Raw genomic sequence first — 22,661 nt, 5'->3', positions numbered from 1 at the left:
ACTCCTGCGGTGGAGCAAACGGGTATTCTGTATGTGGATGGAAAAGATCACAGGAAACGTTGCTCTGCACCGAGGAAAAATTCAGCCTCTACCTAGGGGAGCTGCGTGTGAACCCAGTGGAGGGCCAGGGCATTCGGTCTGTCATGGCCGCACCCCCAAAAGCAGATCAACCCCAGGGTTCGGTCAGCAGAGATGTGTCTATCGGACCTTTTGTTGGCCCAGAACCCGTTGGAGAGGAGATGGCGAAGGAGCCCCTAAGGCGTCCCAGCGTCTTCTCCCCCGGTCCTAGATCCCAAGAAGGCCCTTAGCAGGTTTGCTGCCCTGCTGGGGAGAGACATGTCAGGGGAGCTGACAGGCAGGGATTAGGGGGAGGAAGGGGCTGAGCTGGGTGCAGGGAAAGGGGCTGGTCGGGGATGATCTGGCTTGAAAAAAACAAAGCAGGGCCACTGAGCGCTGGGGCAGCTGCCCAGGAGAGATTCAGATGCTGCCCAGCCGATGTGCACAGCTGGTGCTGACCAGGAAACCGCGCCCAATCCTAGCGCGCTTTGGAAGCGGCCGGGGAACTCGTGCAACCAGCGGAACTTTGAAACCAGCTGCTCTCTCCCCCTCCCCACCAAGCGCGCCACGAAGAGCTGCAGCCCCGAGGAGCGGGAGTGCGGACCCCCCTTCGCAGAGCAGGCTCAGCTGTGCCGAGTGCCAGAGGAAACCAGGAGAAGCGTAAACAGGAAAGAAAAAAACAACCCACAAATCCTCAGCCTCCTGACGGCTGCAGCCGGGTGAGATCCAAGCCCTGCAAGCAAAAGTGAGCTGGCTTCCCCAGTGCCGCCGGGCACCCCGGCAGCCTGGCACGCTGCGGCCCTTCTCTGCCCTGCACTGGTGGCATGCTTTCCTGGGCCGCCCGCCAGGGCCACTCCTGGCTGTTGGCTCCTGGAGGCATTTGTGCCCTGCCTCCTGGAATCGGGCCCAGCCAACGGAAGAGGGGAGAGGAGACCAGGCTGCCCCGGTTTTGACAGGAGCCAGAGTCCTTTCCTGCCAGCTGCTTCATGAAACAGCTCTTTGATCAGGTCTTGTTCCCTGGGCTGGGAGACTGACAGGCTTCCAGCGTCTTGGGTAGGATGGGTGCGTGCAGCGCTGCCCTCCTCTGGATGGCTTTGGAATTGCTACCAGCTGTCCTAGACCCTGCTCCAGCACACAGAATCACAGGGCTGGAAGGGACGTCAGGAAGTTGTCTAGTCCAGCCCCCTGCTTCAAGCAGGATCAACCCCCACTAGGTCATCCCAGCCAGGACCTTGTCCAGCCGGGACTTAAAAACCTCAAAGGATGGATAATCCACCACCTCTCTAGGCAACGCATTCCAATGCTTCACCACCCCCCTGGGGAAGTAGTTTTTCCTAATATCTAACCTACACCTCTCCCTCTCCAACTTCAGACCCTTACTCCTTGTTCTGCCATCTGACACCACTGAGAACAGTTTCTCACCCTCTTCTTTAGAGCTCCCCTTCAGGAAGTTGAAGGCTGCTATTAAATCACCTCTAAGTCTTCTCTTCTGTAAACTAAACAAGCCCCAATCCCTCAGCCTCTCCTCATAGGTCCTGTGCTCCAGCCCCTTAATCATTTTTGTTGCCCTTCACTGAACCTGCTCCAGCAAATCCACATCCTTTTTATACTGGGGGGCCCAAAACTGGACACGTTATTGCAGATGTGGCCTCACCAGTGCTGAATAAAGAGCAATAACTACTTCTCTAGATCTGCTCGAAATGCTGCTCCTAATGCACCCCAGTATGCCGTTAGCCTTCTGGCTACAAGGGCACACTGTTTACTCTTATCCAGCCTTTCATCCACCATAACCCCTAGGTCTCTTTCCATTGTACTGCTGCTGAGCCGGTCGGTCCCCAGCCTGTAACAATGTTTGGGATTCTTCCGCCCCAGGTGCAGGACTCTACACTTCTCCTTATTGAACCGCATCAGATTTCTTTTGGCCCAATCCTCCAATTTATCTAGGTCCCTCTGGATTCTCTCTATACCCTCCAAAGAATCTACCTCTCCCCCGAGTTTTGTGTCATCGGTAAACTTGCTGAGGGTGCAACCCAGTCCCTCATCCAGGTCATTAATACAGATGTTGAATAACACCGGCCCCAGAACCGAGCCTCGCTCACTTAAGCTAACGAACCTCAGTCACCCGCCTGGGGAGGAGGGCCCGTCCCTGCATTGTGGGCGAGGTGGGTTCATTCGCCTCTCTGCCACAAGCTGCCTGCATCAACTTGTCTGAGTCCTATGGGCTTGTGCACTCAGTGCCTCAGTTTCCCCTCCATGCAAAGGGGGATGATAGGACTGTCAGGCTGTGTATTTAAATGCAGTGAAGGGCTCCGCTGTTAGGGTGCAGGAGGCCAGGCTAGCTGCTCCTATGCGGGCTCGGGGAGAGCTCGCTGAGTGCCTAGGTTCAACAGCTGGCTCTGCTGCAGTGTGACTGGGAATCGCTGCCTTTCTGTGCCTCAGTTTCCCCATCTGTGCAATGGAAATAGCTGTATGGAGCCCCCTGTTGGCTGCTTTTGAACGCAGCACTACAGGCAGGGGGCTGTTGAGGAAAAATTGCCACTGGATTTCCCTTTCCCCTCTCCTGAAAAAGGATATCTCCTGGATTCACAGCTCGGTTCATGGCGCAATGCAGCTGCTCTCTCCAGCCGCAGCAGCGGCTGGCTGTAAAATGCAGGCTAGGAAAGAGGGTTCAGCTTGTCGCTGGCAGCCCCAGGCAAGCGGTACAATGTGTCTTCTCCGACAGGCACCTGGCCAGCCCCCAAGCTGTCCCCTCCACCCAGACCTCACCCCTCTTCATGGGTCTCAGCTGGCTTTTCATTTAGAAACAGATCCCAAGAAGGATCTTGGCAGGTTCCGGCTGGGGGGAGGCATGTCTGGGGATTAGAGTCAGGGAGGGGCTGAGCTGGGAGCAGGGAAAGGGGCTGGTCAGTGGGGGAAACCATACAGAGGATGATCTGGCTTGAAAAAAGGAAGGAGGGCCGTAGGGCAGTGTTGCCTGCAAGCACACATTCTCTCTCTCTCACACAAACACACACTTTCTCTCAAACGTGCACACTCTCTCGCAAACACACACACACACACACACACACACACACACACACACACACACACACACACACACACACACACAGAGAGAGTAGTTTTCAGGGCCAGAGGCACAGGCTGTTAGGAAGGCAGAAAAACTCCCCCAGTGGGGAAGGCTTGGAGAGCGGGTGGGAGGGAGGTGGGGCTGCTGGCCTCTAACTTTCTTTGCCTTGCATGGTGCAATGGGGCAATGTCCTTTCTGCAAAATCGCGGTCTCCCCCGCTCAGAAGTGGCCCATTCGCGGAGTACAGTGGATGATTTCGGGCTGGGGAAGGGGTCGAAGTGGTACCCAAAGGAGAGCAGCGTGAGGCCTACTTTGGACAGAAGTGGAGGGGGAAATGCGTGTGTGTCTGGTACGGACGCCCCAGATTTCAAACCTCCCCCTCAAGCAGCATTGTTCAGGTGCAAAGTGGCTTGGCACTGAAGAGGAAAAGTCTTGTCATTTGCCACGTCCGGCCAGACTGGTCTTCACCTCTGCCCCTCAGCCCTGTTCTCACACGGGCAGGCAACTGATGAAGCAAGTCCTGCTTTAGGCCAGCTGGAGTTGTCCAGGCTTAGTACGCTGGCTCGGTTCATGTAGTCCCGTCTCCCTCTAGTGCTCCACCCTGGCAACTACTCCAGCTGGCTGCTCACAGCTGCAGCAGGCGTGGGAGAGGGACTTTTGGCGCTGGAGCTCTGGGGTTCGATCCCACCAGGCGAGCAGGGGGCCTGTACGTTCGCAGGCCTTGCATTGGTTTGCAGAACGTTCCCGTACCTGGGCTTGGCTGTGGGAAACGCCAGGGGAATGTCATGTTGGGGTGAACAGTGATGATTGCAGCATCCTCGTCTACCCACCTCCGTCTCACGCTCTGATCTCCCTCCATCACCTCTCCCCCAAGCATCACCCTCCAGCACTCGCGTGCCGCTGCTCCGTTCACGCCAGCCCGAGGAGCCTTGCGAGTCCAGCGAGGTTCCTGCCTCTTCCCCAGCCCGGTTCCTTACCAGGCAGCCCCGGGGTGGTACACTTCCAAGCAGAGCAGCCTGCTCCCTCCAGGACACGCGGCCCAGCCCCAGAGAAGACAGCTGGCTCCCTCCAGGGGAGGGGATCGAGTCTTTGTGGGCACCACTGGCAGCCCATCAGGAAAGAGGAGATGGATTCGGTCCCCCACTGCTTAGCAAGGGATTGGTCCCAGCACTGACTGTGATTTCTGGCTGGGCTGTCACCTGGCTAGGAAGGAGAACGTCAAGGGGGATCAGAGCTGTCTGCAGCTGGCTGTGGACTGAGCTCTGGGCTAGCAAGTCTCCATGCTTCCTTCGCTGGGAGGGAGCAGCATCTGTTCAGGGCGGCCGCGTGGCCATTGCTTGCTGAGCCATGTCTGGGTTGGGCTCCCCTATCCCACGTGTTCTCCCTGGCCAGGAGGTGGGATGGGGTGAGGCTGGTCAGCTTGAGAAAGGCAGGGAGCCACCTCTGGGTCCCACTGGCCACCCCACGACGGATACCTTTTGCTTGGAGGATTTCCTCGATGGACCCAGCCTCCCGACCTGACGCCTAACTCGCTTGGGCGTTGCTCCCAGGTTTGCTAGCGGCATCCCTGTGTCTACACTGCGCGCCCTGCCCGAGGTCTGACTCCGGTTCCAGCCCAGGCCCGCCCCCCGCCTGTCCACGCACCAATCAGCCACCTCCTGGTGAGCGAGCACTCGGGACCGGCCCTAGACCCTCACAAGTGGGGATGGGGCAGAGCCCAAGGCTGGCTGTGCCTCCGGTCCAGGCCTTGTCATGTGGCAGTGTGGGCACAGCTCAAGCCACAGACCCGAGTCGGAGGATCTGTGTGTGCCGTGGGGCTGTGCTGGGAGAGCTGGGCCCTGCAGCGGGAAGCCCATGGCTCCAGCGCAGCGGGGATGCACAGGTGGCCGGGAAAATGCTGAGTCCACAAGCCCGGGGCCCACGGACCCATACGTAGCTACTGTCCCTTCAGCCGCCCCCGTGCGCCCGTTAGCCTCTTAACAGGGGTTTATTGAACCATAAAGTGGGAATCTGTCTCGGGGACGGAGGGGGGTAGCGGCTGAGCTATGCGCCAGCGAAAGGGCAAAGGTAGAAGTTTTAGGCAAGGGGAGCTGAGCCGTCACTTGCCCAGGGTATCCGGAGTCCCAGTCCCCCGCTTTCCGCCCCAGCCTCCTGCTTGCTCCGTCCTCTGGAGACGTGCCCCAGGCTGGTCCCGGCAGACGTGGTCAGCATGCCTGAGCTGGGATGCCCCCTGCCCCAGTGGCACCCTCAAGGGGGCAGCCTGGGCCATTCCGCTGGGGGCTTGCAATGCGGACGTCTCCCCGCCTGCGCAGCGTAAACGGGGGCTGTGAATGACAGGCCGGAGCCTGTAGCAGCAGGTCTTAAATCTGGCAGAGGCTTTGGCAGTGCTTCCCCGCCCCCTCTGAGCTCAGACTTACAAAGGTTGGCTGGCACAGCACAGAGCCGGGGAGGGTGCATCTGACACGTGCCCTCTCTGCACCCAAGCAGTCAGTGGCACAGCAAGCTGTGCAGATCCCAGCCCCCTGCTCCGCTCAGTGCCTGCCCAGCTCACAAATGCATCCAGCGCATGGAGGGGTTGAGGGCCATCCCTCTGCAAGATGGCTTCGGAACAGTTCACCTGTGTGTCATTGGCCCTGTACCGCTCACAGCGATCCTCCTGGAGTTCAAGAGGCCCGTGGTCGCTCAGTGGGAGAAGCTGAGCGCGGAGAGACAGTCACTGAGTCGCAAGCAGAGCTGACACGGCAGGACATGGCTATGCCGGCCCCGGTTCTCTTCATCAGCACTCCCAGGTCGTGTTTTCTAGACCATTTATCACTGTAGCTGCTTCTCCCTGGACCTGCTCCCATTTCTCCACATTTTTCCTGAAACGTGGTGCCCAGAACTGGACGCCGAACTTCAGCGGAGGCCCAACCAGCGCGGCACCGAGCAGAGCGACTTCTCGCTGCCAGAGCGTGAGAGGGAGGCCAGGCAGGGCAGGGGATGAACAGGGCAGCCCCACCCCGGTTCACCTGCTGCCAGTGTCAGGCCTGGAGGGGCATAAAGGAAGGAAGCCAGCCCAGTTCCGTGCTGACCAGCCAATTCAGGGAGAAGAACGCCCTGGCCCCATCGAGGGCTATCACCTGCAGCCCTGCTTTTGCACCGCCTCAACCAGAGCCTGTAAAAAGGAGCTCACGAGCAAACCAGACCAACCACCCCGGCCCCCCCGCTGTGCACCCAATGGCCGGGCGGCAGCCAGGCGGATTTTAGTGCAAGACGTGCCCCTCCCCCCCAGTACCACAACGCTCCCCGTAAGCCGAGCGCTTGGGCAGCTGCTCAGGAGGGATTCAGGTGCCGCCCAGCTGATTAGCAGAGCAGCGTGAGTTCTACGGGTGGAGCACATCCGTGCAGGCCTCGGCGCAGAGAAGAAAATTCATTCTGCACGTGGCTGGGAAAAAACGAGAGGGAACGCTGCCGTACAAACGCAGGCAAATGAAACCCGATGCGAAGCTAGAACTAGCCGGCAGGCCGGGGCCGTGGGGAGTGTTAGCTGTGCGCCAGCTCCAACGCAGCTGGTGGGAAATTCCCACCGGTACCCAGGCATAAGCATAGCACGTAAGGGAGTCAGTTCTTCCAGCCCCCATGAATGGCAGTGGAGGTGCCCAGCTGCTGGCCTGTCCCAGTTTGATTCTGATTTGGAAGTCGTTTTGGGGGAAGGCTGGGACCAGAATGCTCTAATATTCAGGGCCCGTCGTGCGCCTTGCAACCATGGGAATCCCGGCTGCTCCCAGGGGAGTTGGAGGTGGGGAAGGGGTCCTCATCTGAATAGCTATGGGCAGCGCTTGTGCGAAGGGCTTTACTTGGGCTGTGGCTTAGGCTGCTTTTGAAAGTATCCCCGCATGGCTGGGTCGGTCAGCGTGAGACAACCAGAGAGCCCGAGCGCCAGAATCCCAGCGCAGACACAGCTGCGCCAGCAGAGGATCTTGTCGCTCGGCTGACGCTCTTCGGGGAGGCGCGGTTACTCCTCCTCTCGGCGTACGGTTGTGGTTGCACGAGGGGTGACACGGAGCCATGCAGCACGGTAGCCATTGTGTGGACAGGCCCGTCGATTGCAGGGAGGAGACAGAGCGGGCAGTTGCCCTGGGCCCCTTTGATATGTAGAATCAGTGCTGCTGGGCTGCTCCGAGTGGGCCTGGGGCGGGGGAGGGCAGACTGCCCTAGGCCCCGCCCCTTCTACCCTAAGCCCCGCCCCTTCCACCCTAAGCCCCACCCCTTCCACCCTAAGCCCCGCCCCTTCTACCCTAAGCCCTGCCCGGTCCACCCAAAGCCCCACCCCTTCTACCCTAAGCCCCACCCCTCTACCCTAAGCCCCGCCCGGTCCACCCAAAGCCCCACCCCTCTACCCTAAGCCCGGCCCCTTCCACCCTAAGCCCCGCCCTGTCTACCCTAAGCCCCGCCCCTTATGAAGCATGGAGGCGGGCCCCTCTCCCACCTTGCCCCTGGGCTCGCAGTGACAGTCATCCTGGCCACACTCACTCACCACGCCCTGCGCGTGTGCCCTGTCCCCTGGTCACAATGAGGTTCTCAGAAGATGCTCTCGGAAGGCAAACTGCAAAGTTCCCATTAGCAGCAGTCCTGCCACAAACCTGATCCTAGGAGCTAGGGCAAGCCAATCAGGGACCAGCCAGCGGACCCGTGACCCGCACGCCCCACCGCACCAGCTTGCCTAGTTGAATAACGACGGCTCCGGAATTAACTGGGGCAAGTCCCCGCAGAATAGTTTCCAATGGCGAAGGGGAGACAAATCCGTTGTTCGCAGCGCACGCGTAGCAGGCGACGAGAGAGGAGAAATCCATCTAATAAACAAGTCCCTGCAGGTTACACGCTTGGCTCGTTATCCCCCCTGCTTTCCAGGTGCTGCCCATCACACCGATTGAATATACTATTGAGCTGCGCCGCAGCCTCTGTCCGTCCAAGCTGCCTTGTTGACAAGCACCGAGACCCACTCTGCTAAATCCTCCCTTTCTGTTTCTCGTGCAGGACCCGCCGGGCAGGCCGAGGTTACAGAGTTACGGCTGCCTGAACAAGCGCCTCTGATTGTCGCTCGACTCGTGGAAGCGATAGAAAAACAAGGTATGGCCGGCTTACGTTTCCTTTGTGCCAGCCGAGACCAATCGGTGCCCTGCACTGGGCCACGAGCGTCCCGGGTGTCATATGCCAGCGGCTTCCCTGCTGAGGGCAGTCAAACAGGCCTGTAAGAGTGTGAGAGGAAAGCCAGGCAGGGCAGGGGATAAACCAAGCCTGTTGGCCCAATTAGCCCCACCTTGGTTCACCTGCAGCCAGTGTCAGGCCTGGAGGGGTATAAAGGGAGGGAAGCCAGAGCAGTTCGGGGCTCACCAACCAAGCAGCAGGAGCTGGTTCTGCGTCAGCAGAGCCTGAGTCAGCACTGCCACCTGGTTGGCTGCTGGCAGGCAGAACTGCAGGATCCTTCCCCAGGCACAAAGCGGAGGAAGCCCCTCCCAGGGAACCCCTTTCCCACCAGAGGGAAGCTAGGTTCTCAGGGCCATACCCCAAACTTATCCACTAGCCTCTCAGGTGGGGCTGAAGACCCACACCCCAAGACCTGGCAAATGGGCCTAGCCACTAGGCCACCCTGCCATTGGTGGGAACCGCTCACTAGGCCCGATACCAAGTGCTCGTCCAGTGACTTCAGAGAGGCTACTGCAGATCTGTGCTGGAGGGAGAGCGGGAATGGGGCCACAAGTCCCCGAACGTATTACTCCCATGAGGTACGGCAGCAGGATTCCCAATCAAAATATTTCAGGGTTTGAGTGTTTTTGAACGAAAAAAAATGACACCTTCTTGGAAAATTTTTGACACAGGATTGACTTCTTTTGTCATCAAGATTTTCTGCGGGTGAAAACCCATTTTCAGATCAACTCTAGGGAAGTCCCAGTTGCTCTGTCGGAGCTTGGGTGAGGTCGGAGGAGCAGAGCTTGCTGGATGATCCCCTTAGCATGGAGTTAGTCAGTCAGTATGAATTTTGTAATTAGTTTTTATGCTAAGAAAGGCCATTTTTAAAAATGAAGTGAAGATTTCTACCAAAAAAAGGGTTTTTTACATTTTTTTTTAGGTTTTTTTTGTTTGTTTGTTTTAGTTTTCTGGGCATTTTAAATGAAATGGTGAGAGAGAGAGAGAGAGAGAGAACCATAGACTGAGCGATCAGAATATTTTGGGAAATTTGAGTCTATTCTGCAAAATTATTATAGCAAAAATTAAAAAAAAAACCCTCTCTAACCAAAATCCCCAAAAGTGAAATGTTCTGTTTCAAAATGAAACATTTTGTTTTCTTCAGCTCAAAACAACTTTTTGTTTCAAAATTTCCTTTTTATTGTCCAGAAGTGGTCAAAATGGAAAGGGAACGACTTGATTAGGTCAAAGGTTAACGTTAATGTGTAGCTTGACTGAAACCAAAATCTTCAGCTGTTGCATTTTGCTGAACACATCCGGGGTTGACCCAAAATCATTTTAATTTTCTCTTTGTGATTGATATCAACATTATATTAACTTCATTAAGTTAATTAATATTAACTGACAGGGTGGGTAAACACTGGAATAAATTGCCTAGGGAGGTTGTGGAATCTCCATCTCTGGAGATATTTAAGAGCATGTTAGGTAGACACCTATCAGGGATGGTCTAGATGGTGCATGGTCCTGCCAAGAGGGCAGGGGGCTGGACTTGATGACCTCTTGAGATCCCTTCCACTTTTAGTGTTCCAGGCTCCTGTGGGGCGCAGGACAGCTCAGTGGTTTGTCCATTGGCCTGCTAAACCCAGGGTGTGAGTTCAGCCCCCAAAGGGGCTGATTAGGAGTCTGGGCCAAGCAGATTTAAAAAGGGAGGGCTCTTGGTCCCACCAGAAGGGCAGGGGACTTGACTCAATGACCTCCAAGGTCCCTTCCAGCTCTATGGGATGCATATCTCCCTATGTTACGCACGTTATGTTGTTTGATATTTGGAGGTACCAGAGCATCCACAAATTGACACCTGGCAGTGCAGTTGTCAATCCATGCAGAAGAGGGTGCTGCAGTGATGCAGTCCACCCACCGGCAGCATTGAGGTAAGGGTGCCCGGTGTTGACAGCAGCTCAAGTAGCAGAGAGGTAGCCAAGTTAGCCAGTGCCTTCAAAAACAACAAGAAGTCCTGTGGCACCTTAGAGACAGACAGCTACTTTGCAGCATACATACAAAGACCTGCTTTGCCCATGAAAGCGTATGCTCCAAAGTAGCTGTGGCTCTATAAGGTGCCACAGGACTTCTTGTTGTTTTTGTTAGCATTTGAGACGCCAGAAGGAGATGACTCTAACGCTGGCCTGTCTGCAGCTTGGCCCTTCAGAGCTCAAGCACGGCTTGTGTGCGGGGTGCTTTGGAGAGGCTGTGCTTGCTCAACTTTGACTGCTTGTTTTCCTCTCGGTTTCCAAGGCACGGACAACGAGGCGCTTTACAGAGCCCCGCCAGGCTCCTTCAGCAACGCCAAGCTCAAACAGGCTCTTCTGACAGGTACGTCACCCCCGCGCTGTTCCCTCCTTCATCCCGATGGGAAGAGAGGCTTCAGAGTGGGGGCGTGCGAAGCCGGGAGAAGTAGGGCGGGTCATGGCAGCTCACGCCCCAAGCATGGGAACTGTGTCCCTTTTCGTTTTCATCCCTGGGATCTGGCGTCCTGGCAACACGTGGCCTCTGCAGCAACCATGATACAGTGCCGTAATGAACCGGGTATATGTCACCAGTGCCCACTACTGGCTAGAATCCTAACCGCTTAGCTGCATGTGTGTCATAGATGCTATACTGGTGACAGCTAGTGGAGATTTTCCTGTAGCTCGGAGGCTCAAGGTTTGTGCTTTTGGAGCAGGAAGATCTGAGCTGTTCCTGGGAAGGCGTGAGCGGCCGGTGATATGCAATGTAGTAGGTGCCATGACGTTCCTTAGCCTCTGTGGCTATTTGTTGTAATACCCGGCTTGCATATGTACACCGCAGTCCTACACCATAGCTGTGGTGTGGTGACCACCCCATGTTTGCTCCCCAGTAACGTTCTTATCAAGTGGGCTCAGTTTCAAAGTAAGAAATGGGTGTTCCTGACAGCCAGCTCTGCGCGGCCCCCGGGGGATCACTGAACGACAGACCCCCGCGTGGTGAGGCTTTGTGGTGAGTTTATGGGACCAATGTGCTGGGACCGAAGCCACTTAAAAGGAAACTGAAAATCACACGTGCAGGGCTGGGCAGAAGGGCTGTGTCCCAATGGTACCTCCTGCCTGACTGGGACAGGGAGCTGGAATCTCTGTTGACTCACCCAGGTCGCTCAGAGCCCAGCTTGACGCACAGAGCCCAGGCTGAACGGGTGTGGGAGACCCCAGGGACACGGAGGGAATCCCCAGGTGTGCTGCGTGTTCCCTGAACATGGGTGGAACGATGGTGACCTTGAATAACCCTCCGGGGGACGCTCCCTGGTGGCAGTTGAGAAAAGCCTGCAGCGCGTGGGATGTCTGGGGAGTCATCAGCCTCAGGCTACCCATTGTGTGTCTGGATAAACTGAGGGACAAAGAGGTCTCAGCCCAATAGGGCAGGGGTGCGTAGTTGCTCTGAAGCCCGGTGATTTAAAGGGGCCTGCAGTTCCTGGCTGTCACTGCTGCAGCTGCTGCGGAAGTGGTGTCCGGACACGCAGGCCCTTTAAATTGGTGCTGGAGGCTGCAAGGCACACTCCATGCAGCTCTGGGGGCCCCCTGGGTGGGGTGGGGGTACAACGTAACTCAGGCACCACAGCAGGATGGCAGCACAGACCCCGCTCCTCCCACCCGAGGCCCCGCTCCTTCCAGGAGTGTGGAGCCAGGCTTGTCCCCCTCCAGCTCTCCTCTGGGATGCAGCTCCCGGTTTTCAGCACTGCTCAGAACGTCAGGCCTTCGATACCGGAAAGGAGCAGGGGCCAGGCAATTGTAGATGCAGATAGTGCAGTATTGGGGACTCAAGAATCTCACTTTCCATTCCCTGCTCCGCCACAGGCTTCCTGTGTGACCTTGGGCAAGTCATTTAGTGTCACAGTGCCTCAGTTTCCCACCTGGGCAATGGGGGAAATTGCCCTGCCCTGCCTGCCAGGGGTCTTGTGAGGATAAACCCCTTCAAGGTTGTGAGGCCCTCAGATCCGGTGGTGGTGGTTGCCATGGAAGTGCCCAAGAGTTATAACTAGGGGATGTGCTTCAGCATCACAGAGTGAGTCTGAGCCAAGCAGGGGCAGGATGGCCCAGAATTCCCACTGCGGGAACGAGAGCTTCCAGCCCCGGCTCCCAGCCGCTGGGCAGCCCCCCAGTGTCCCACTGTCCCTGCTGTGGTTTGCTCCATATCCCCCAGGGCCCTGCAATTCCTGCTGTGTGTCCTGCAGGCTCCTCTGGGGTCCCGTCGGCCCTGCTAGGGACTCCACTGCCCCCCCCCCACTGTGCATCCTGCCAGCTCCCCCCAGGGTCCCACCAACCTTGCAGTGGTTTCCGCTGGTCCCCTGGGGTCCTGCCACCCACCTGCCCTGCCAGCCCTGGGGTCCTGCTGCCAACCCAGGGCTCTGCAGCTGCCTCCAGCTGTGACCCCAGCCTGGGGCAGTGTGGGTTGCCAACTCTTCCAGACTGAACAGACCAGACACCATTTGCAGCAATGGCAGCCAGTCTGGGGGAGTTGGCAACTGGATCTCAACAGGTCTGAAGGCCGGTGGTGGGGGAGTGGTACAGCTCAGCATCTCCACCCCAACAACCATTCCAGCGCCACTGCAGCCTGGGCCACAAAGAATAGGCTCCGCATCAAAGCTTGGGACGATTGGGCAGCTCCGGGCGGCGAGGGGTTTGCAGTCGCTCCTGCAGCGTGACACGGTGAATCTGCCAATTCCCACAGATCTGCCCCTAACCCCAAGTTATAGGGCTCCGTGCAGCTGGGAGGCGGTGAAATCTACTGCCTTAGCTCTCTGCGTAGCTCAGCCAGCCTGGCCCGTCCGGCTATGGGGCCAGTGGGGTCCCTGCCCCACACAGGATGCCCAGGGCCAGAGGGGAGCAACACCATGCCAAAGTCTAGGGAAGCGGGAGAGAGCGGTCGGGGGATGGCTTGTGGGGTGTGTAGGGAGCCAGCAGTCCTGGGGTGACACCCCCCCATGCAGAGAGCCACAGAAGGCCCCCGCCAGCCCCGACGGGTGCCGAGGTTCCCCTGGGACGGCGCTCCAGGGTTTGCTTTGGGTCCTGGCCCCGGGGATGGTCAGCGGTTGGCGCGTTTAATTAGACGTGCTAACGACTGTGGTGTCCGGACCCTCTCCCCAGGCCCGTTCCCCAGCTCGGGCCCGCCCCTTCTTAACGAGAGCGCCTCGGCCCCCCTTCTCCAGAGGGTGGCACTGTGGGATCAGGCAGCCGCTCTCCTGGCTTCCAGGCTTGCCACAGAGAACCGGCCGGCTGCATCCCGACCCCGCCTGTCCCTGGGCCTGACGCCCGACCCTGTGCCCAGGGGGCCTGGCGCCCTGGCGTGCTACAGGAGCAGCGCCAGGCTGGGGCGGGGCGGCCCGGCCACGCTAGGCCCCCCGAGGTGCTGCCCCGCCAGCCCGTGTTGCTATGGAGAAGGAGCCGAGGGAAGCGCTATATAAAGCAACATGACCTCATCGCCGTTCAGCACAGCCAGGCAGCGGGTCTGTTCAACGCCTCCTCAGCTGCAATGCGGCCGGGCAGGGGCGGAGGCGGGAAGGGGCGCGCCCCTGAACGGTGCTGCTGCGGCAGAGACGGGGCAGGGAAGGTCCCCCGCTGCAGCAAATAAGATGCCTACAGTGGGGGGGTGGCGGGAGGGCCTCAGCGGGGACATTCCCTCTCGTTTATGCCAGTTGGGTGTGGAATGCAGTTTGTTGTGCGCGCCGAGGTGTGTGCGGAGGTGAACCACCAATAGGGACACAGGCTGCCGGCTGTGGGCTCTCTGCTAACCCACTGGGCGGCCCCTGAATCCCTCCTGGGCGGCCGCCCAAGCGCTCAGCTTACAGGGAGCCCAGGTCCGCTCCCTCTGACCCAAGTGCACGGAGCTGCACGTATTCCAGTTCAGAGCCAAAGCCCTGGTGCCGGACCTGATCCAAGGAGGGTGATCCTCGTGAGAGAAGCTGGGGTGACTGTGGCACTGTCAGAGCTGAGCTGAGGGCTCTGCCTCAGCCCCTCAGGTCCGAGTGCCAGCACCTGGGCCCCCTCTCTGTAGTGCGCCGCTGGCTGCTGTGAGCTACAGGGGGGCAGCTTCCCCCCCCCGGTGGAACCTGCTCTTTGTGCTCTGCTGGCTGCAGTCTCCACAGCTGGCCCCCGCCAGGCCTGCTTGATGCTCAGATGGGACAGCTCTGTGGACAACCCAGCTGCTGCAGAGACCCTCATAGGAACTGCCCAGTGCTCCGGTGTGGCACCAAGGGGCGCTTTGCCCAGGGGTGGGTTTGCGGATGACACAAAACTGGGGGGAGAAGTAGATACATTGGAGGGTAGAGAGAGAATCCAGAGGGACCTGGGTAAATTGGAGGACTGGGCCAAAAGCAATCTGATGCGGTTCAACAAGGAGAAGTGTAGAGTCCTGCACCTGGGGCGGAAGAATCCCAAGCATTGTTATAGGCTGTGGACTGACTGGCTCAGCAGCAGTACGATGGAAAGGGACCTAGGGGTTACGGTGGGTGAAAGGCTGGATGTGAGTAAACAGTGTGCCCTTGTAGCCAAGAAGGCTAACGGCATACTGGGGTGCATTAGGAGGAGCATTTCGAGCAGATCTAGAGAAGTAGTTATTCCTCTTTATTCGGCACTGGTGAGGCCACATCTGGAATATTGTGTCCAGTTTTGGGCCCCCCAGTATAGAAAGGATGTGGATTTGCTGGAACAGGTTCAGTGGAGGGCAACAAAAATGATTAGGGGTCTGGAGCACAAGACCTATGAGGAGAGGCTGAGGGATTTGGGCTTGTTTAGCTTACAGAAGAGAAGACTTAGAGGTGATTTAATAGCAGCCTTCAACTTCCTGAAGGGGAGCTCTAAAGAGGAGGGTGAGAAACTGTTCTCAGTGGTGTCAGATGGCAGAACAAGGAGCAATGGTCAGAAGTTGAAGAGGGGGAGGTGTGGGTTAGATATTAGGAAAAACTACTTCACCAGGTGGGTGGTGAAGCGCTGGAATGTGTTACCTAGAGAGATGGTGGATTCTCCATCCCTTGAGGTTTTTAAGTCCTGGCTGGACAAGGTCCTGCCTGGGATGACTTAGTGGGGGGTTAATCCTGTTTGGGGCAGGGGGCTGGACTAGATGACCTCCTGAGGTCCCTTCCAGCCCTATGATTCTGTAATAGGTCAGGCCCTGAGTGAACACAGTCTCAAAGGGCCCCCCCCCATGTATTAAAATATTCATGCAACTTCTTTATTTATGCTTTAAAATCTGTTCATGCGTATTAAGATGCATGACGCGTAATACAATTACACTTCCATTCAGTTTAAAATAAGAATGACATGACACATTTCTTTTACTCCATTAAAGAAAATTGTTTGACCAGGGCACCCAACCTGGGATCTGCAAACCCCTGGCAGTCCATGAGGCAGGCAGTCTAGGGGAAAAATAAAACATAACTAAAAATGATCATAAAAATAAGTTGGAAAGTTACAATCGCTTTTTATTTTTAAATTAAATATGTTCCAATCGCACTATTAATCGCTGTCCGAACATCTGTGTTGCTGTTTCCTTATTTGTTTAATGAAGTGTATGCAGAAGCAGAGGTGAGAACGTGCGAGGAGTTGGGAAGTTGGTTTAGAATGAGTAGAGGAACGCGAGAAGGAGATCTGATATCGCTGGGTGTCTTCATCACGCATCTAGAGAAAGCGATGGACGAGCTCAAGGAAGAGGTAGAAGGGATATCTGTGCATGGGAAAAGAATTAACAACTTGAGGTTCGTGGATGATGTAGTTATCATTGAGGAAGATGAAGAGATGCTAGTGAAAATGGTGCAGGTGCTAAACGAGGAAGGGGAGCGGTATGGACTGATTATGATCATCGATAAAACGAAGACAATAGTATTTGGAGATAAGGAAATAGGAAGAAAGATCAGTGTAGATATGGTTGAACTAGAAAATATAGAGAAGTTCCCATATCTGGGGAGCAACATGACATATGACTTGGACTGTGAGAAGGACACAGCGACTAGAATAGCGAAAGCAAGAGCGAGTTTGAAGGCGATGGATAAGATCGGGAAAAGCAAAGCAATTAGCTTAAGAACGAAGCTGGGTGTCTTGAAAACGTGTGTATTCAGCAGCGTGTTGGACGGGTGGGAGACGGGTGATGACAAAAGATTGGAAGAGAAGGATATTGGCGTTCGAGAGGAGTTGTCATAGAAAGATCCTGAGAACAGGATGGATGCAGAAGGTCACCAATGAGGACTTATGTAGAGAGGTACAGACAGAAGAGAACCTGCTGCAGAAGGTTATACAGTGGAAGTTACTGCTATTCAGGCATCTCTGTAGAATGAACGATGAGTGACAAGTCAAGCCTCTGGTGTTCGGTGTAATGGATGGTTCGAATAGGAGAGGCCGACCCCCCAGAGAATGGGTAGATGATATCGTAGATTGGTGCGGTGTTGGTCTACAGAAACTAAGCCACTCTGCACTGGGCAGGGAAAGGTGGAAGGAAATAGTGAAGGAGGCATCAGACGGGTGCTGAACCCCTGGTTGTTGATGATGCTGCCCCATTTGCCCGTCTGCTAATCCACCACTGCTTGTGCCACTTCAAGACATGAGCCAAAGGCTGAGGTCCAGCAATCCAATATCGGACCCCAGTTCAGACCAGACTCCTGCCTTGGGCTGGCTGCAGGTATCTCCTCTTCCCCATCCTACACTGGTGTGCTGTATAGCCGTGCGTCCTACTAAACCCCCAGAGGTGGCTGCATCTCAGTGCTGGTCTGGGTTCAGTGATCCCCATCTTCCTTACCTAGACTCTTTGGGCTGAAAGGCGCCAGGGGAACAGATGCTGTTACGTTATAAACCACACTTCCCTGGCGCCGCCTTCTTCCCCCCCACACCCCCGCCAGCTCCCCAACTTCCTTGACTGTCAGTGAGGATGATGTTACAGATATTCTGCTGTTGATTTTATGAAGTACGACTGGATCCCACGTTTGGGGAACAGGGGCGGGCGCGGGAAATGACACAGTCCCTGCAGTGGGAGACTTGCTGACCTGATCCCTCAAAACGCGGATTAACTGGAGATAAAGACTTTGTTCAGGGAAGCGCTTTCACACATGATAAATATTAAGCGTGTATTCAAACCCTGTTGGTTTCTCCCGGGCTTGAGCAGGGGCTTAAGGTTAAGCACATTCATAAGTATTATATTGAGCAGGTCCCAATCCAGGAAAGCTGCCCCAAGTTTTGTGTAGGTCCCTTGCTGTCTGCATGCGGGGGTGAGTCTCTCCAAAGGATGAGGCTGTTTGTTAATGATTCACAGCCGGAGCCCTAAGAAGGTATGTTAGCCCTCCTCCAAATTAAAAAAAAAAAAAAGTCTCTAATTTACCCATCTTTACTTCTCTTTACTTCAAGAGGAATCCACAAAAAATACCAGTATAGCAACGTAACAAAGCTATATTATCAATAATAGTAGGAACATATTTTAGGTAGGTAATTAAAAATAACAAACAATAAATAAAATGTGATGCTTAACAGCCAATCATATAAATAAAGGAACATCTAATAAATGACAAGATAATTCTAATACTTACGAAGTGACTTTACACACCTTTAGTGCTGCAAACTCGTCATAAAATAACGAGCTTTAAAAAAATCCCAGCGATCTTATTTCCCCTGTAAGAGCAGACACCAAGCTACCCACGGCCTGGGGCTGGCTGATGCACCTGGAGGAGGCAGCAGCGTAGGACCGGGAAGCCCAGCCCCAACCCCTACCAGAGCAGGAGGCAGAGCCTTGCAGCATGGGAGAGGGGGTTAACCCCAAAGCTAACCCCCCAGGCCAGGCCAGCTCAGGCAATCTGGAAAGAGAGGGGGAGGGGCCTTGCAATTTCTCAGAGCTGCGCCTCGATTCCGCTGTGCCCAGGGCCAGCGCCTCGTTTGCCCTGCCCTCATTAGAGTGCTGTTCACAGCCCCAGCCCTGTGCTTAGGTGGAGGTGGGGCGTGGGGCTGTGAACAGGGCAACCACACATTGTCGTGGGAGACGAGGAATCTGCAGGAGTTCTGGGCTGATCTAGACACCAAAGCTAAGCGCCTGCCAGCAGCTGGCCTCTGCTCCCTGGGCGTGCTCCCGGGCCGAACCTCGGAGACACACCGAGGGGGTAATGTTGTGTCCCTTAAAGCTGTGCCTAAAATCTCCTGCTTGCTTGTCCCAGGCCAGCCCTGCAGCCCATACCCAGGTACCGGTTCCTCTCTGCCCCAAATGGCGTTTGAGAGCAGTTTGGGTCTGCGTGTGCTTCTTAAGGCTCAAATCTTACTGAGCTGCAGATCTTTTGTCTGCATGCCCCTGCCCTGCATTAAGAACCTTTCTCTCCCCATCCGAATCCCATGGAGTCACCAAACCGGCGTCTCCCCTGGGCACCGGAAGCAGTGCTGCTGATTTAAAAAGCCGGTCAGCGCAGGCTCTGTTTGCTCTGCCCACTCCTCCCGGCTCGCTCCTGCTTGGAAACGGCTTTCTAAAGACAGCTGTCAGTGCCCCAGGGAGGCAAGCACAGAGCCGGCTGGTATTTTCTTTCCGCACCCCGCCCTGTCGCTCGCCCATGCCTCCGAGTCGTGCCTCAGCCTGGCTCCTACGAACTTCTTCCACCTGTGTACGGGGCCTTTGGAGTAGGAGCGGTTAGGGGCGTCAGATATAACTGTGGGTCTCTTTGCTCCTGCTTGCTGGCCTCGCCGATCTCTGCCAAACTCCTGCTTCCAGCAATTAGCTGCCCTTAATAATGGCTTTTAAAAAAATGCCACAAACCCAACTGAACCGAGGTTTGAACAGCCTCTCCTCTGGGTAGTTTCACCAGCTGTCTGAGCCGACACCGGCTGCGGCAGAAAATTCCCCCTGCTCTCCCAAACTTTGGATCAGTGGAACTTGGCCTGACACCAACTTCCCCTCCCCAGGCTCTGGTTTGCTCCTGGGAGCTAAACAACCACAGCCCTGGATTTCTGTGGGGCAAGGACTGATTTTGATTAGTGACTCCTGGTAGGCAGTGCAGGGGCTGTACGTGTGTCTGCGGAGGCCACAGAATTAGAAAGCGGGGAAATAAGGGGGTTTTCTCGCTTGTGTGTTTAGACGGAAGCATGCTGGTGAACTCCATTCTAGCTGTCCCTTGGCTTGGAGAGAGGCTGGTCTTGTGGGTAAGACACTGGATGGGGAATCAAGAAATCTGGGTCCAGTTTTCTACTCTGCTACAGGCTCCCTCCGGGGCCTTGTGGGGAGTCACTTAAGGTGTGTCTACAATGTACACTAAGCCCAGGCCATGACTTAGGGTTCAGCCCAGCCCCCCTCTGCCTGCGTGCAAATCAGCCTGACTCAGGTCAGCGAACACTCAAGACTCTGCTCGGGGCGGGTCTGATCCCAGCTGCTGCTGGGACGTGGGACCAAGCTGTGTCATCTTGCAGTTCAGCTGCAGCTCAAGCTGTAGATCCAAGTCAGAAGGCCTGCGTGGTGCAGCAGGGACGTGTCAGCCTGGCTGTGGGACCAGATCCAGCCACAGGAAACCCAGCAGCACAGTGCGGTGTAGGTTCGCAAGCGTGGGTTTTGGAAACACAGAAGCCCCTGGCCCAGGTCCCACTGAGCCGGTTCACAATGAAACGTGGATGCATCCTGCGTCTCTCTGGGCCTCGTTACCCAGGTGCAAAGCAGGGACAGTGATCATCCTTTGTCTGCATGGTCAGACGTTGAGGGCCTGTGTCTGACTGTGTTTGTACAGCACCTAGCACACTGGGGCCCTGTTCCTGATGCAGAGGCTCGAGGCCAGAACGCAGGTGAGTGACTGACCTGAGCGCAGTTGGGGTCACTTCAGCGGGACTCCTCGGCCTGACAAGCAGTGGAAATGCTAGTCAAAGCCAGACACCCCCAGGGCCCATTAGAGGTGGGGCGGACTCACCCTGACCGAGTGATGCTGTGTTTGGGACCTGATCTCCTGGCCCATTTGGTCAGCAGTGTCCTGACATACCTGAGCTGGGAGGCAGGCTGTTCTGTAGCACGTACCCATCTCTCTCCCGTCTCCCTGGGGCAGAGAGGGATTTTCCTTGTTACTCTGCGATGAGGTGTCACTCGTGACCCCTGAGAGCTTGAGGAAATCCATTTCTTGCACCCGGGAAAGTGTGCTGCTGCCTCACCTTGGCTTCATCCCGCGGGCTGCCCCCTGCGCATAGCTCCAAGCAAATCAGCCGCTGAGCTGGGAGGAGAAGCCCCCTGCTGAGCCCTGGTTCTGCTCCATCCATGGGAAACCACAGCAGCCTCTCTGATCACCCATGGTTCTGCTGCCTTGGTGCGTGGGAATGTGCCACGTTGGGCAGCCCAGAGAGAACCACGATGTTCACTGAGTGACTCGCCAGCAGAGGCTCAAAGCAGGACCTCAAGACACGGTGTCCAGCCAGTTTTGAAGCTAGAGCAAACTAGCTGCATTATTCAGCAAATGTCTGCATCGTTCAAGCCAACGAGCCACACTCAACCGGCCAAAAAGCCACATGTGGCTCATGGCTAGCATGGTGGAAACACAAATCCATAGGCTGGTGTCTGGACCAGGGGAGGGAAGCCGTGCTAGATTCACGCCCCATTTGCTAGGAGGGGAAATGCCAAAGTTTATTTTTTCCCGAGCTCAGTGGCTGCCTCAGGAAACCCTCATTTAGCCAGCGAAAGGGACGTCAGTCTGCCGGCCAACCCACGGCCTGGAGACTGCTTCTGGAACTCTCCTCCGAAATTGAGCCTCCTTTCTTTTACCATATACATCTTCACCTGTTTCCCCCCAGCCCCTCAGAACAACGGCGATGGGCAAGCGAGTAGGACTCAGCTTTGTTCCCACAGGCACCTGTCAAAGAACACTAGAACTGGAAAGGACCTCGAGAGATCATCCAGTCCAGTCCTCTGTCCTCGCAGCAGGACCAAGTACCATGGCCATCCCTGGTAGATGTCTGTCTAACCTGCTCTTAAAGACGCCTCCAGTGATGGAGATTTCACAACCTCCCTAGGCAATTTATTCCAGTGTTTGACCACCCTGAGAGTTAGGAACTTTTTCCTAATGTCCAACCTAATCTCTCTGGCTGCAGTTGAAGCCCATTGCTCCTTGTCCTATCCTGAGAGGCCCAGGAGAACATTTTTTCTCCCTCCTCCTTGTAACACCCTTTTAGGTACTTGAAAACCGCTATCAAGTCCCCTCTCTTCTAAACTAAACAAACCCAGTTCTCTCAGTCTCCCCTCATGGCTCATGTTCTCTAGACCTTTCATCATTCTTGTTGCTCTTCTCTGGACCTTCTCCAACTTCTTTCTCCGCATCTTTCTCGAAACGTGATGCATGTCATCCTCCTCCTGCCGTGCCAAGCAGAGCCTTGATGGAGATAGCAGTCTGAATCTACGTCCCTTCCAGCTGCCGCTAGGTCTTCCCGGCCTGTAAGGAACTAGAAGAGGCTCACCGCAGCCTTGGTGAAAATCAGCCTAAGCCACCTCAGCTCCTCACTGCTGGTGGCTGGAGGCACCTAAGGCAACATGCCCAAGAAACCAAGACCAGGAGCAGGTCCTGACCGCCTGCTTCTGCCAAGGTCAATTGCAGGATGTGGCTGCAGAATGGTGGTCCTGGGTCCAGGGAAGCACTTGCATTTGCCAAGGGCTTGGGGATGTGCAGCCCATGGAAATTATTTCATGAGTTGGGCCAGGGGAGCCTGGAGCAGTAGCCAGTTGAGGGTCAGGGACTGGCTCTGGTTTATTGACCGTCGCCATCAGTTCTGACCTCAGCTGGCTCTGATCATGTGATCATCCCCATGGTATCTGGCCTAGCCTGGTTATCATCCTCTGACTCTCACTGTGGTCTCTGACCTGGGCTGGTGCCAATCCCGTGACCATCACTGTTGTCTCTGACCTGGGCTGGTTCCTGTCCCTATCACCCTGGGCTCTGTTTGTGTGATGTACAGCAAAGGCCTTGTCCAGTCAAGACAAGAGACAGGCTCCTCTCCAGCACAGCTATTTCTCTGCAGTCTTTACGGGTAGGGTGAGTCACGATTCTGCTTGTGTCATCAGGAGGAGGTGGGGGTGTGAATCGCCGGAGGGGGCCCCTGAGGTCTATAAAGGCTTCAGAGTTATTCGTGCCCTTGTGCTGGAGCCGGGGAACCAGCAGAAAATCAGCCTGAGCCTGCTGGGAAAAGTGAAGGCTGTTGCGAGTGAGTCAGACTTTCCAGAGGAAAGCTGGATATAGCTGTAAAATCCGATTGGATCCGACCTGTCGAAAGGCCGGCTGCCCTGCTTCTCGGGAGCGTGGCAGGGCGCAGCTCCAGCAGCATTCCACCCGGTTAACTCTCTGAAATATCACTCGCCTCCCCAGCTCCCTGGAGAAACTCCTACGCCGGGCGCA

General features: G+C 56.0%; 1 protein-coding gene across 1 annotated transcript in view; it reads left to right on the top strand.

The window, feature by feature from the left end:
- PIK3R3 (phosphoinositide-3-kinase regulatory subunit 3) overlaps positions 1–22,661 on the top strand; it is a 270,402-nt gene that overhangs the window by 28,071 nt on the left and 219,670 nt on the right. Inside the window, exons 2-3 of the mRNA XM_075003471.1 lie at positions 8,141–8,233; positions 10,580–10,657. Of these exons, the coding sequence (XP_074859572.1) occupies positions 8,141–8,233; positions 10,580–10,657 (171 nt within the window). The remainder of the gene's footprint in view (positions 1–8,140; positions 8,234–10,579; positions 10,658–22,661) is intronic.

Source organism: Carettochelys insculpta, chromosome 9, assembly GCF_033958435.1.
Source record: "Carettochelys insculpta isolate YL-2023 chromosome 9, ASM3395843v1, whole genome shotgun sequence".
NCBI classification, from domain to species: Eukaryota; Metazoa; Chordata; order Testudines; family Carettochelyidae; genus Carettochelys; species Carettochelys insculpta.
This window is presented reverse-complemented; position numbering and strand designations above follow the sequence as displayed.